Genomic DNA, 16,375 nt, shown 5'->3' on the forward strand with positions numbered 1-16,375 from the left:
CAGAAACAAATATTACATTTACTTTCATTTTATTCGTCGCACACTGTGTGTGTGCGTTTGCGTGTGGTGTAAACCAGACTAAGAAAAGCATTTGACACACACACCAGAATGTGAGTTTTCTGTAAATTTTGCTTAATTGGAGTTTAAATTTTAAAAACTGGACCTGGCATGACGCGATGCATTGTACTCTTAAAAAAGCTAGGTAAATTGTAATTGAAGAAATCCTATATTGTAGATTTCTATAACTCCCAAAGGGAGGCAGATAAAATCTGCCTTTTATAATAAGAGATAATCTATGATTCCGTTTGGTATACACCTACATTAAAGGCTCTATTCTACACAGTTTGTAGGTTTTGATTTTTAATTAAATGTATTAAAAAGTAAGTTTGATATTACCTGCTAAGTTGTTGTTTTGAGATCTTTGTTAACCCTTTATTACAATACTAGCACTATGACCCTGCAATGCCGGGTCCTGGTGCTAGTGCATGCATATGCAGCTGCGTGCATGCGCACATACATGTGAGTACTGTCCAAATCTCCGACCAATCACATACAGCTAGCTGGCATTCAATTGGCGTATCAAGTTTTGGGCATTTTGATTGGGTTTTGAATAGAAAATTCACAAAAAAGTCACTTCTATTGATTTTTTTAATGGCTTTGCGGGGTGACTGGGGAAATGTAAAGATGTGCACGACCACCCTTGGACGGTTTTGAATGACCATAGAAAGTGCGAGCCCTCTAACTGAAAAATTGTGGATTTGTATAAAGGACACGCTCTCTCTCTCTCACACACACACACACAAACAGACATTTTGCCGTTTATATATATAGAGATTCCTGTTGAAATGCACTGCTTTTGTTTCAGTTAATTGTGAAAATAATGAAGAATTTAGTGAAATGAAAATGACTGCAATGTGGAAGACACATGTTAGCCAATCAAAAACATCCAAAGCCTGTTAATTTCATTTAAACATTTATTATTTGGTGTAAACAATTTTAAAGCACTGACTGACTGACATGATTCCATTGCATCTTGTAAAATAACTTTGTCCTTGTTAAGCTGCTATTTGGGACACAAATTGGTTTCAGATTTTGTTACAAGGCCGGCAATTTTGGTGGAGGGGATAAGTTGATTGTATTGATCCTAGTGTTTAACCCTTTCGTTACTGTATTTATTTTGTGATGCTCTGTGTTTCTTTCAATTACTTTAAATCTAACAAAGAATTTAGTAAAATAGCTTAGTTATCATTCAGCTAGTGTTAGGAGCATAAATTGTGACTAAGGTTTCGTGGAAGATTTTAATTCAAAACTTATGGAGACAAGACATTTGTACTCAGAGCCAGAGCCGGGTTTCAGCCAGGTTGGTAACGAAAGGGTTAACTGGTATTTATTTCATTGACTCCAAAAGGATGAAAGGCAGTGTTGATCTTGGTGGGATTTGAACTCAGAATGTAAAGAGGGACAAAATGCTTAATAGCATGCTAACAATTCTGCCTGCATGCCGCCTTGTTTGGCACATAAATTAATATAGAATTTTCATCCAAGGTTTTAACTTAGATCACTTTGAAATAAGAAGTTTCTGTCACAAGAGTAGGGTCATTTCAGGAAGGTTGGCATCAGAAGGGTTTAAATCCTTTATGACAACTTTTTTTTAAAAAATGTCCTTTATTTTAAAGGTGTAGGAGTGGCTGTGTGGTAAGGAGCTTGCTTACGAACCACATGGTTTCGGGTTCAGTCCCACTGCGTGGCACCTTGGGCATGTGTGTTCTACTATAGCCTCGGGCCGACCAAAGCCTTCTGAGTAGATTTGGTAGACGGAAACTGAAAGAAGCCTGCCGTATATATGTGTGTGTATATATATATATATATATATATATATATATACATATGTATGTGTGTGTGTCTATGTTTGTCCCCCCAACATCGCTTGACAACCGATGCTGGTGTGTTTACGTCCCTATAAGTTAGCGGTTCAGCAAAAAAGACCGATAGAATAAGTACTAGGCTTACAAAGAATAAGTCCTGGGGTCAATTTGCTTGACTAAAGGCGGTGCTCCAGCATGGCCACAGTCAAATGACTGAAACAAGTAAAGGAGTATTGAATAGTTTACTGTTTAACTTGGTTAGTTACAGAAATATGGTTCATTTAAAAAAATAAAATTTTGATGTGTGTGTGTTTTCCTTTGACCTTAAAGGTTTACTTTTAGTCTAATAAAAAGAAATGAAATACTAAAAAAAATTATGTCAGTTAATAGTAAATAAAAATGCATTGACAAAGAAGACAGGTTGCACATATTGTTTGATGCATGTTTTTTATCATGAAGTGGGAAGGCAGGTGCACTGAGGCAATAGTCAATGGACTTGGGATGGGCATAGTAACTTTAGATTAATAGAGGCTATGATAAAAATAGAAGGGACATGGTTTGATGAAAAGCTCAATATCTCATGATTGTTGCTAAAGAAACATTAGACATTTATATGTCTATATAGTTTTTCTGTTTATGTTATTGTTCAGCCCTGCATGGACTTTGATCAGTTACATCTAATGACTAAAGGTATCCTGTTGGTGACCATCTTGTTTTTTTTTTCCTTTCAAGTCTAGCTCGTGGGTTTTAAGAGACTGTAGAGTATTTTCTAAGGGAGATTTAATGACTAAATTTTGCAGGTGAAACAACCAGACACTCTTTTCATTGGCTTGTGAACAGGTTTTTTTTAATTGCAGTTTAAAAAATACTGGGGATAGTAGAGAATGGTTTAGTCTGTTATAAGTTGTTTTTGGTCTTTGGTATCATCATCATCGTTTAACATCCGCTTTCCATGCTAGCATGGGTTGGACAGTTCGACTGGGGTCTGGGAAGCCAGGAGGCTGCACCAGGCCCAGTCTGATCTGGCAGTGTTTCTACAGCTGGATGCCCTTCCTAACGCCAACCACTCCGTGAGTGTAATGGGTGCTTTTTATGTGCCAGGTGAGACTGGCAATGGCCACAATCGGTTGGTGCTTTTTATGTGCCACCAGCACAGAGGCCAGTTGGGGCAGCAGTGGCAATGGCCACGTTCGGATGGTTCTTTTACATGCTACTGGCATCACAACTACAATTTCCATTGATATTTTAGCGATTTCGATTTTGATTCCGATTTCACTTGCCTCAACAGGTCTTCGCAAGCAGAGGTTTTGTGTCCCAAGAAGGAATAGTTTACTTTTGATGAGTTACCTTCTGTAAATTATTTAGCCCCAAGTTAACTCTTATTGAGCAGGTCAGCAATTAAAGACATTCCTATCATGACCATAAAGTGTCAGTCTAGAATGGTGGGATGGCAGAATTGTTAGAACATTGGGTGTCTTGTGTTATTTGTCCAAGTTCTTTGCATCCTGGGTTCTAATCTCACTGTGGTCTATTTGGGTGGTTGATTTAATCCGTAACATATTTTACCATCACCACCTGGTCCTTGGGGGACTTTAGTAGTGTTCACTCAGATGCAAGTATTTAGACCAAATCTCTGGCTTGAGAATAATTTTCTCTTTCTCTTCCACCAATCTTGAAGGTCCTGTAAAGGGTCATATGCATTGGTTTCCCTCCTTTTTTTTTTTTTTAAGATGGCAGATTGGCTTCTATATCACCCTTGCAGCTCCAGGTTCTCTTTGAATTCATGTCATAGTGGAATTCATAGTTCATCTTTATTTTAACATATGTTTACAATATGTCTTAATACATTTGTATTGTAACCATAAGGTTTTGTGTTCCAACTCAATATATATAGTACTCCAGACAAATGTCTTGGGCTGAACAATGCCTTGTGAATGAAACAGCTTGGCAGAAACTGTATAAAAGCCAGTTGTGTGTGTGTGAATGCCCTATGAGTTGAGAAAGATATTATGCTTGTGTTGCCTATAAACAATATGCCCTCTTGCCAGTTTTGACATGTGAAAACCACTGGAGTATAAAAATACTTGGGTTGAAAATAGGTAAGGATTAGCAACAAGAGAGATAACCAGCCATAGAATATTTCTTCACTTAGTCTCGTACAACCCATACCAGCATGTAAAACATTGGACATAAAATGAATATGATGTGTATAAGATTCTGTAAATATTTATGTGAATAATATCAGGTTGAAAGATTGTTTAACATGGCTGTGTGATGGATAATCTTGCTTCCCATCCATATGGTCTTGAGTTCAGATCCACTGCATGCCACCTTGAGCAAGTGTCTTCTCCTATAGCCCCTGGCTGACTAAATCCTTGTGAATATATGGAACTGAAAGAAGCATGTGTGTGTGTGTGTTTGTTTCAGACAATCACTTGACAACTGGTGTTGTTTTTTTATATTGCTATGACTTAGTAGTTTGGCAAAAGAGACTAATAAAATAACTACCAAACTTGAAACGATAAAAAAATAACTGGGGTTGATTTGTTTGATTAAACCAGTGATTCTCAACTGTTTTTTTTTTACCTTTTGGACCCCTTTGATTCCCATTGTACTCAGATAGACCCTCCTAGCCATTCAATGTTTAAAAAATCCTAATATATTTTTATAGTTGAATATTATTAGGAATTGTATTAAAAAAATTATTGAATTAAAATTTTATGTATTGTAGAAGTATAACTGATTTCATTACATATATTTTACAACAAAATCTTATGTGGACCCTCAAGGGTCACATGGACACCAGATGAGAATCACTGGAATAAATATACCCTTCAAGGTGGTGCTCCAGCGTGGCTGCAGTCTAATGACTGAAACAAGTAAAAGATAAAAAAATGAAAAAAAACAAAACAAAAAAAAACAATTGATTTGGTTGTTCAGCAAAACAAAAAAAAACGTTTGTTTTTAAATATTTGTTTACAAGATATATTAATGTGTGAAGGAATGAGTGTACAAACAGCTGAATTGTTAATGATTATGAGTGTGTGGGGGGGTGGTTGCTTGAGCCTCATTGTGTGCACGCGTGTGCATGTGTGTCTTGCCAGTATTATTGTAATAAGTCCCTTACAAGAGAAAACATGTATAATTATTTATAATAGTTCTTTCAGTGAGAGAGGGTTTACTTTATAATAGTAAGAGAGAGAGAGGGCGAGAGAGTAAGAGTATTTGCCTGAAGCTGTGCTATTGTAATACTGAAATATATTATGTTATGCCATTATTAAAGCTAAGATGAATAGAAAACAAGACACGGCTGCTCTAAAACAATGTTTTCTTTACATTAGCTTCACTCTTCACAAATCTTTCCTAAACTGTAGGCTTGTGCTTGTAATTATCTCTGAATAATCACTTCCCCCACCACTACCACCACCACCGCCCTTCATATTATTTCCTTTTCTTTTCTTGTTGTTGTTGCTGCTGTTGTTTATCCCTTCTATGGCTTAAGGGTCTTGTCTGACTGTAGCAGCTAGCAAACACCTTTTGGGGTTTGGTTGACAGCTGCCTGTTCTGTGTTTAACAGCTGACATCTGTCACTTGAGTAATAAGAGGCTTGTTAGAGGCTAGAAACATCTTCAGTTTGTTGTGGTACAAGTTTTGGGACTTAAACTTGACTGTTGTTTTTGGTGAACTAAATGCTATTAATCTGTCTTTAGGAATAACAAGCAGTGGGTGCTGGACTGTGTGTTTGAGAGAGAGAGAGAGAGATACACACACATACACACCTACTCATTATAGAGTTCAGAGGGTGATATTATCCGGGGTGGATACTGTGGTACTCCCAGTTATGCTCCAGGTTATGGCCATCTGCATCAATTAGTATTTAATGGCTATGACTACTAGGGTAATCACAAACTACTCCTCCAGTGGGTAATTCTTTGTTCACTTCCCTGGATGGTAATATTTTCTGGAGTGTATATTAGCAATAATTATAACGAGTGAAAATATGGAAACTGGTACATCATCAGAATCTTTTTCCATTTATTGTACAATGTCGTACAGCTGGTTGAAAGACCCTGAACAAAGTTGCACAGAAAATTATGCCTGTTTGCATATGCAACTGCTCATACTCTGTGCAATGGAAACACGTGTAGGTCATCGTAACTATAAAAATATGCTACACGACATTGTAAGATAAAAGGAAATAAATTTTGAAGATGTATCAGTCTCGATATTCTCTATCATTATAATTATTGCAAATATTTATATTTATATATATATGTATTCATGACTAATGACCGAGATCTTTGGAAATATGCTGTGCTTGAGAAGACATGGCAAGCCAAGTGAGACCCTAACCCGTGGCCTATGCCAGGAGTGTAACAAGCCCACTTATGCGTACCTTTCCTTCGTTGGACTCTGCTTGCGAAAACCTGTTGAGGCAAGTGAAATCGAAATCAAATTCGATGATAGCTCCACTTGACTGGCATCCGTGCTAGTGGAGTGCTAAGAGTATCATCTGGCTCCTATGCTGGTGGCATGTAAAAAGCACCATTCAAGCATGATTGTTACCAGCGTCGCCTTACTGGCACTTGTGCCGGTGGCACATGAAAGACAGCATGCTTTTTACATGCCACTTGCCTTGTTGAGGTTGCTATGTAGTTTGCAGGACAAGCCATGGGGGAGATGGAAGGGGGATCATTTTCATGCTAGGGAATACTGGAGAGGATGACTATGGGAGGTAGGATGGAGTATGAGTGGAGGGCAGGTTCCTGCAGAGGATCTGCATGGTCACTCACGTCTAGTACAGGAAATGTGGAGGAGAGAAAGAGAAAATGATCAGTAGGGGCTGTAAGATGCCATAAAGGAAAGAAATATGTAATGTTTCTTGTACCAGAGTCCTTAATTGAAGAACTATTCTCTGCTGAATGATTTTGTCCTTAAATATAAGGTAGATTTCTTGCCTGAAATCTTAATATAAGTCACTTTAAAAAAAAAATTTTTTTTTTAGGTCTTCATACTAATAATTACAATTAGTCTATCAATTCTCACACTGCAAGCTGGAGTCATCCAGCTGTATGACCCTCACCTCTCAAGTCTAAACTACAATTTTTCAATAAGGAGATTTTTGAAGAAGAGAGAGAGAGAGAAACAAAAGCAACAGACAAAAATAATATTTAAATAAATATATAAGAAATTTTTTAAATGTCTTTGAGAAGTGATTAGAAATTCAAAAATTAGCTGTGAAATGGATGTGAAGAAGTAAAAGACAGCAGGGAAAAAATTATTATATATGCACCTCCCAAGGCAAAAAACAAGAAAAAAGATCCAGTAATTTAATGATATCATGCTTGTTCTGAATTCTTTAAGTATTCAGAAAACTTGAAGATAGTACTACCTTGAAGAATTTTTTGTGAAATAAATTAACACTAGTACTTGTTTGTTAAGCCTGGTATTTACTCTATTGACTTCTTTTGCCAAACTGCTCAGTTACAGGGATGTAAACACACCAACACTGGTTGTCAAGCAGTGGTGGAGGACAAGCACAGACACGAAAACACACACACATGACAGGTGTCTTTCAGTTCCCATCTACTAAATCTACTAATAAGGCTTTGGTCAGCCTGAGACTATAGTAGAAGACAATTGTCCAAGGTGCCATACAGTTGGACTGAACCCAGAACTATGTGGTTAGGAATCCAGTTTCTAACCACACAGCCATGCCTGCACTTGTGTATATATATACACCCCACCCGTGCTTTCCCCCTCTCGCCTCCCCCACCTCCCAACAACATCACACCACACTACACCATACAACATTACACATCACAACACACCACCCACACACCCATTCCTACATTTTCACACCTACACATACACGTCCAGACCACCAGCCCTCTTTCACACGCACATACACGCACCTTCGTGTTGGGGGGGTCATCTTTACTTTGTTATCTCCCCTACTTTCCTTCTCGTGTGTGACCCTTCTGTCCGAGTCAGACGTCATGATAGATCGTTAGCCACTACACACATTTTTTTCTCTCTTTGTTTCTCTCCTTGTTTTTTCTGTGTCCGTTTCTGTAGAAGAGTGTAGGCTCGAAACGTAAAAGACTTTCTATTCCTGAGCGTTATACTAATACATCTGTTTTTTTTTTTCGTAAACTATCCCTATAATATATATATATATATATATATATGTATATATATATATATATATATATATATATATATATAAAGCTCTCTACCTGTGCTACCATCCATCCATTCATACACACTCACATACATACATTATCTATGGCTATATTTTCACACTGACATAAAATTTGCCCTAAGCTAGCTCCTGTGGAGGGCTCTTCATTGGGCCTTGAGCACAATAATGACACTTTATGCATTGAGTACATATTAAATTTTCATCAAAACAATGATATATTGGACTTATTGCAAAGCTTCATGATAAACAACATTTTTTTTTTTCTCATTTGGGGGTCAGTGCAATTTTTTTTTCTATCTACCCTTTTTCTTTTCTCTCTCTCTCTCTTTCTGTTGATTGTTTTCAACCATCACCAGTACCACCACCATTCCCACCACAACTGCCATACACACACCATTCAGGCTCCTGACACCACCATCAGCACCTTTGACTTTGAAGCCTTCACCTCCATCACCATCACCACTGTCTTTCACACCCCATGCTACCACTGTCATGCTTGACCGCCTCAGCTAATACCACCACCACAATCACCACCGCCTCTATCACAACAGCAGTTCATACTATTCCTATCACCCCATTACCATCTCAACTGTTAATCTACTACAGCCCTTACTGTCTCTGTGCTTACTATTACTCTCACCCTTGCAAGAGAAGTAGAAGTGTCACTGAATAGTGAGAGAGGTGGTCAAAGTATAACACATTGACACAGAAATTCATTGTGGGATTTATTATTATAGATATGCATATATATGTACCTTGTGGGCAGTTAGTGATCTCACTGGTACTGGTGTCATGTAAAAGGTATTCTGTACACTCTATTGAGTGGTTGGTGTTAAGAAGGGCATCCAGCTGATGAAATCATGCCAAGTCAGACATAGAACCTAGTGGAGCCCTCCAGCTTGTTTGTTCTTGTCAAATCATCCAACACATGCCAATGTGGAAATAAGGATGATGATGATGATGGTGGTGATGATATATATATATATATATATATATAATATATATATATATCATCAATGCTTAATGTCCTCTTCATGCATGTGGCAATCAGATGGAATTTGTTGAGGTTGAGTTTTCTACAACCGAATGCTTTTCCTGTCACCGACACTCACTTATTTCCAAGTATTTCCCTTTGACCAAACATGTTTTGGTAGAGGATTGGGAACGAAGGGCACAACTTGTATGATTGAGACATTTGTTTACAACTATCACATAATATCAAGGCAAGGATACAGTAATACACACACAGGTATACCCACCCCAAACACACATAATACAGCTAGATATTTACACAGACACTCACACTCGTGTGTGTATTATCAATGGGTGGATAGTAGTGTGAGCAGAGCGCTCTATAAAATACCTTATGGTGTTTACTTACATTCCCAGTAGTGTAGCATAGGTCTTGGTTGCCCTGTGCAGTAGCCAAATTAGCTGCCCCCTTACTTAAATGTAACATACCATCAATTACAGCAAACACACACATAAAGTGGTCTGCACATTCTGTATACCTCCCCCCTATACACACACTATTCTACTGTACATCCCCTTATGCTTTATGATCCTACCTTTCTCAGTAGCTCCATGTTTAATATTTTCAAAATTTTATTCAAATTTATTTTTGTGTATAATAGTAATAAAATATGCTGATTTGAAATGAGCTGAAATAATTTTATTTAGACCTTTATCACAATCCTCATCTTAATTTTTGCTTTTCCATGCTTGTGTTGGTTGCACATGATTTATTGAGGCAAATCTTCTATAGAGGGATGCCCTTCTCATTGGACATGAATGACACTGCTTGTATGACAGTGACACTCATTTACAGCTATCACGCAATGTCAAGTCAAGGAGACACAAGCATACACACATGCACACACAATGAGCATCTTTCAGTATTTGTTTATGAAATACACTCACAAGGCTTTTATCAGCCCAGGGCTACAGTAAAAGGTACTTGGCCAAAGTACCTTGTAGTGAGACTGAACCTGAAACCATGTGGTTGGCAAGCAAACTTCTTAACCATACAGCCACATCTGCATCTATGTATTATTATATTTTATAATGAGTATGACTTAAAATTTAAATTATGATGTCTTTGAGAAAATAACCTTTATCTTCTGAAACTTAATTATCTATTTTTTTGTCTTGCAGATCATCTCCACGGTATAAAATGTTGGATGTGTCTTATTATGATGAGAAAACAATCTCTCTTCTATTACAAGATGAAAGCAAAGGGAATGCACTCCTCACACAGTTACCAGTTGCAAGAATTGTTGATAGTTTCTTTACAAAAGTTCCCCACAATGCAAATAAGCTGTCTCTCTCTGAACTGTAAGTAATAATCTCAATCTCATAATTAGCATTACTTTTTTTTGTCTTCTTAAGCATTATTTTTGTTGAAATGATACAGGGAAATTTTTAAACCTTTTAGTGTCCAAAAGTGGAACATTTGATTAGTTTGAGATGATCCAAAACAAATTTTTACAACATTACAACTGAAGTTATGAACTCATTTCTTCCTGAGTCCTTTATTATAATTTGTGTCTGATTTGTAATCATAAACATTTCACTTTGCTAAGGAGACCAACATCATATTATATACTGATTGGGTCAAAAAAAAAAAATGCTTTTATATAGTTGCTAGAAATAGTAGTCAGACCTCTTTCATCTTTTAAACACACACACACACACACACACACACACACATTAGATAATGTAATCCTAGAGAAACTACTACTGAAAAAATATGGGATGGTCATAACTGGAAAGCCTTAGATCATAGATCTGTTCATTCAAAGCTGACCTATGGCTAAACAGCAACAATACCCTACATGTACTTGATTATCTGCTGATGGTTCAGTGAGAGGGATTATCATGTGGATTTATAAGGATCAATTTGTACATATTTATGTAATGATGTATGCACATCTGTATAGCAGAAAATTACTTTTGGTATATAGAGGTGACTATTGAACATTGATGTGGATTTCTTGTGGAGAAAGTATTGCACAGCTTGCTTTCAATTGCTACCAGTCTTACGTAAATTCATTGAATTTGAAATCTTAACTGAAGGAATTTCAGATTAGGCATTGATAATATTTTTTTTAAAGGGCGTCTTGAGCTTTCAGGCCTATTTAAGCTGGAATTTATCTTTGTTTCCAACTTACCTGTTGAACAGGACGCCAGTCTGACATGAGGTCAGCTAGTACCCATCTTCTTTAGTTGAGTAAGTTGAAGCAATGTAAAATGAAGTCAAGTGCTTTACTCTTTACTCTTTTACTTGTTTCAGTCATTTGACTGTGGCCATGCTGGAGCACCGCCTTTAGTCGAGCAAATCGACCCCAGAACTTATTCTTTGTAAGCCTAGTACTTATTCTATCGGTGTCTTTTGCCGAACCGCTAAGTTGCGGGGACGTAAATACACCAGCATCGGTTGTCAAGTGATGTTGGTGGGGGACAAACATAGACACACAAACACACACACATACATATATATATATATATATATATTATATATATACATATATACGACGGACTTCTTTCAGTTTCCGTCTACCAAATCCACTCACAAGGCTTTGGTTGGCCCGAGGCTATAGTAGAAGACACTTGCCCAAGGTGCCACTCAGTGAGACTGAACCTGAAACCATGTCGTTTGTAAGCAAGCTACTTACCACATAGCCACTCCTATGCCTAAAAACGCCCAAAAACACAACATGCCACTTAGTTCAAGAATCAAACCTGTAACCTTGTAAGTGTGAGTCAAGCTCTACACTCGAACCCCTATGCTATGTACCTAACTGTAATATAGTGTAATATACTGATCCGAAAATGAATTTCTTCAAATTGTTTGATTTATTTTCTCACAGAACAGTTATTGTTCATTTTTTAAAACTTTATATACACATTGCAGGTGTGGCTGTATGGTATGAAGTTTGCTTACCAACCACATGGTTCTGGGTTCAGTTCCACTGTGTGACACCTTGGGCGGGGGTTTCTCTTATAGTCCTGGGCTGACCAAAACATTGTGAGTGGATTTGGTAGATGGAAACTGAAAGGAGCCTGTTGCACACGTGCGTGTGTGTGTGTTTGTGTTTGTCTCCTCTTGCTGCTTGACAACTAATGTTGCTATGTTTAGGTCCCTGTTACTTAGCAGTTCAGTAAAAAAGACCGATAGAATAAGTACCAGGATTAAAAATAACAAACTGGGGTTCATTCCTTTGACTAAAATTCTTTAGGTGGTGCCCCAGCATGTCCGAAGTTACATGACTGAAACAAGTAAAAAAAAATAAACTATTATTTATAGCTTTATCTGCTCCGAGATTCAATGTTCCAAGGGAGAGTTATTTCACATTCATCCTGAAGTTTCAAAATTCTTATGATGTCAGCACACACACACACACACACACACACATACTAGCAGAAATACCCGGCGTTGCTCGGGATTAAAATGGCATAGATTTTTTTATTGTTTTACTTGTTTCGGTCATATGACTGCAGGCATGCTGGAGCATGAGCTTTAGTCGAAGAAATTGACCCTAGGATTTATTCTTTGTAAGCCTAGTATTTATTCTATCGGAGTGTTTTGCCAAACGGCTTAGTTATGGGGATGTGTGTATACATACACACATATATAAGAAGTTTGCTTGCTCGCCACATATTGTTCAGGTTCAGTCCCACTGCATGGCACCTTCTATTATATCCCTATGCTGATCTAAGCCTTGTGAGTGGATTTGGTGGATGGGAACTAAAAGAAGCCCATTATGTATATGTGTGTGTGTGTGTGTGTGTTTCCCATACCACTATTTGGCAACTGGTGGTAGTTTGTTTACACCCCTGTTACTTACCAGTTCTGCAAAAAGAGACTTTTTGAATAAGTACCAAGCTTTAAAAAAAAAGAAATTACTTAGGTCAATTCTTTTGACTAAAACATTTCAAAGCAGTTCTTCAGCCTGGCTACAGTCCAACATCTGAAACAGTAAAAGATAATATATATATATATATATATATATATATATTATATATATATATACTTACACACACTCATATATGTCTTAGTTTTATTGTCACTGATTTGACATTGTTACTCTATGTTTAAATTGCCTCTTTGTTCATGTGTATGTCTTGAGTGTTTTAGTTAACAAGACTTTTCATAATTTATTGCAGCACTTGCTATAATGTTGGTGACCACATTGATCCCTCAACCTGTCGTGTCCTAGATAACATGAAGGCTCGTAACTTTGCTGTCAGTGGAAGCCGAAGAGTAGCTGCTGTGGTAAGTGGTCGTTATTTCATTAGGATGACCTTTATTATTGACGACCTTAGCAGAAAATATTAAACAACATATTTAATGATTTAATGATCTTGAGACTGTCATTAAAAAAAAGAAAATTAATATATTTTTTTAAATATTATACTGCTCATAGAGAAATTATTATGAACATAGAATTGGAAGTGATTGCATATGTCTTGTGTAATAGTTCTGTTTTGATAGTTGAAAGATGTGTGTGTTTTATATGTGTATGTTTTATATTTAAAACAAATTTTTATGTTGTTGGCCTGGTGGAAGACCTTTCGAGACTACTCGGATTGATGTACTCAAGAAGACACATCCTCCACAGCAGAAGTGAAGTGTTACTGCCGCTCCTCCTGCTGAAGAGGATTGACCTGCAAGAACCCTGTGCCGGCACCACGCTAAAAGCACTTGTGCTGGCACCATGTAAAAGCACTCATGCCAGTACTATGTAAAAAGAACTCAGCACACTCTGTAAAGTGGTTGGCATTAGGAAGGGCTTTTAGCTGTAGAAACTAAGCCAAATCAAACTGGAGATTGGTCAGCTTGCCTGATTGCCAGCTCCGATCAAACTGTCCAACTCATGCAAGCATGGAAAACAGATGCTGAATGATGAGGATGATGATGATGGTGTAAAGTTATGCCATAGTGTTTGTGCTGTGTTTTTGCACAATTTACATTCCTTGCCTCCCCTTATCCAGCTTTAATTCAAAACAATGTGAATAACTAAGCATTGCATTTGACAGAGTAATCTGAATGCTAAAGGGCCAATCATATATAATCTTATAGCTTTGCACTTTTGATGATGTGATAGTTTGTTTTCAGAATGACATCTGTGGCTGGATCTGGCTGGTTTGGACATAAAACAAGTAGAAATTTGAGCCAGATACGGCCAGTTTGAATTAACTACCAACCTGTTTCACTGGTTAATACTACAAAAATCAGTCAGTTATAAATTACTGTCAAATCTGTGCCAGCCAGGCTATCGTGCAAAACATATTATGGTGACCGATAATAGGGAGTGGGTGATTTGATATGATTATCGTCTCTCCAGTAACAATGTCTTATTTTCTATTCAGTCTTGTTGCTTATTTATGATTGTTTGAGATTTGTCATCTGATACTCATTAAAGTGCTAGTTTAATAGCTAAACAGTTAACAGTTCAAATCATGTCACTGAAGCTGAGCATTGTTCCATGGTAAAACACACATAACTCTTATTCTTGGAGTAGAATGACCCCAGTACACAACTGGTACTTAATTTATCGGCCCCAAAAGGATGAAAGGTAAAGGGACATGCACAACTAGTTATGGTCAAGCAACTTACAAGTAAATCTGTTATTGAGCAGAATATTTTTTCTAGCCCATCTTTTACACCAAGATAAAACATGTAATTGATAACACTTCCAATCAGTTAAGATCAGAAGCCATGAGAACCAATACCTGGTATTGCTGCTGCTACTGCTGTTGTTGTTGTTGTTCAGCATTTGGTAGTTTCAGGCAAATTTCTACTGCATTACCTGCTACATCCCCATGTTGCTGGGGTGTGTACAGCATTGTGTTTTCTTTTTTGTTGTTGGGAGCGTACAAGCTCTTCCTGGTATTGTATTGCATGTTTATTTTCTCTTTTTTAGGGTGTGGTGCAGTCTTTTATTGTATTAGTGTTTGTAGTGTGTGTTGTGTGTGTAATGCATTGGTTTTCTAGATTGCTAGTGGAAGTTTATTTCATTGGATATTTGCTGTATAGAGTGTGTCTTGTGTTTGTGGATTGGTTTGTTTAGGTTGTATCATTGAATTGATAATGTCTTGTGTAGGATGTGGGCTGTTCCTAACAGGGCTAATTTTGGATAGTGAGTATCCAGGTATAGTCTCTACATTTTTGTTCATATTTTTTTATCATGCCCAATGCTTCAATTATTATTGGTATTTTTTCACCTTCATGCCCTACATCTTGAATACTTCAATTTCGAGATCTTTGTACTTTGACAATTTCTCCACTTCTTTTTGGACAATATTTTGATCAGAAAGAGTGATTGACTGAAAAAAAAAAGCTCCAAAGAATGTTATATTAAAGCATTATTTTTAAAACAGTGTTTTTATAAAAATTGTTTCTTTCATTGGCAGTTATTCTCCTCCCGACGCCGTTGTCGAGTGTTTTTACTCGACGCTGAAGATGATGAAGACGACGACACAATGTTTGATTCTAGCTGCAACGAAGCTTCTGCAAATGAATGCAAAACGGTTGATAAAAGCGAGAGCGAAGCATGGACATCTGCTGCAGAAGCTCCTGAACCAAGCACTGCCGAGGGCGATTCTCTAGCTGCAGATGATGAAGACAAGGAGAACACCAGTGTTATGGAAACAGAATAATGAATAATAGTTCTGTAGAAAGATGTTTCAGTTAGGGTGTACATATTAATGTAATTGAGACTGATTTGAGATGATGGCAACTTATCAATGCCATGGAATAAAGCAAAATTATTTTATATAAATCTCTTGTAACTACTCTTTTTGTTACCACTTTTCTTTCTTTGTTATTGAGAGTTATAGTTGGATGAATTAGCACAGTTGCAAATTAATCTGCTGGCCATAATTAATACTGACAGTTCATTTTCTTATTTCTTTACTGCCCACAAGGGGCTACACACAGAGGGGACAAACAAGGACAGACAAACGGATTAAGTTGATTATATCGACCCCAGTGCGTAACTGGTACTTATTTAATCGACCCTAGAAGGATGAAAGGCAAAGTCGTCCTCGGCGGAATTTGAACTCAGAACGTAGCAGCAGACAAAATACTGCTAAGCATTTCGCCCGGTGTGCTAACGTTTCTGCCAGCTTGCTGCTTTAAATAATAGAATGTGAGCTGTTGTCTGACAGTTCATATTCTATCACTGGTGTCATTCTGCATCCTTGGAAGAAATCCTTAAATCTTCATGACTTAGTTATTCTAATTATGAATATAGCTGTGGTGTGCACCAAGTTTAGTTATATCTCTTATACTCTTTATTGT

At 37.2% G+C, this 16,375-nt stretch overlaps 1 protein-coding gene across 1 annotated transcript in view; it reads left to right on the top strand.

Annotated features, from left to right (window-relative positions):
- Positions 1-15,864, top strand: part of LOC115223672 (anaphase-promoting complex subunit 4) — a 106,479-nt gene extending 90,615 nt beyond the window's left edge. The window contains exons 24-26 of the mRNA XM_029794349.2: positions 10,225-10,404; positions 13,237-13,345; positions 15,487-15,864. Coding sequence (XP_029650209.1) covers positions 10,225-10,404; positions 13,237-13,345; positions 15,487-15,732 — 535 coding nt within the window. The 3' untranslated portion in view covers positions 15,733-15,864. The remainder of the gene's footprint in view (positions 1-10,224; positions 10,405-13,236; positions 13,346-15,486) is intronic.
- The last annotated feature ends 511 nt before the right edge of the window (positions 15,865-16,375 follow it).

This window comes from Octopus sinensis, linkage group LG2, assembly GCF_006345805.1.
Source record: "Octopus sinensis linkage group LG2, ASM634580v1, whole genome shotgun sequence".
In the NCBI taxonomy this organism is placed as follows: domain Eukaryota; kingdom Metazoa; phylum Mollusca; class Cephalopoda; order Octopoda; family Octopodidae; genus Octopus; species Octopus sinensis.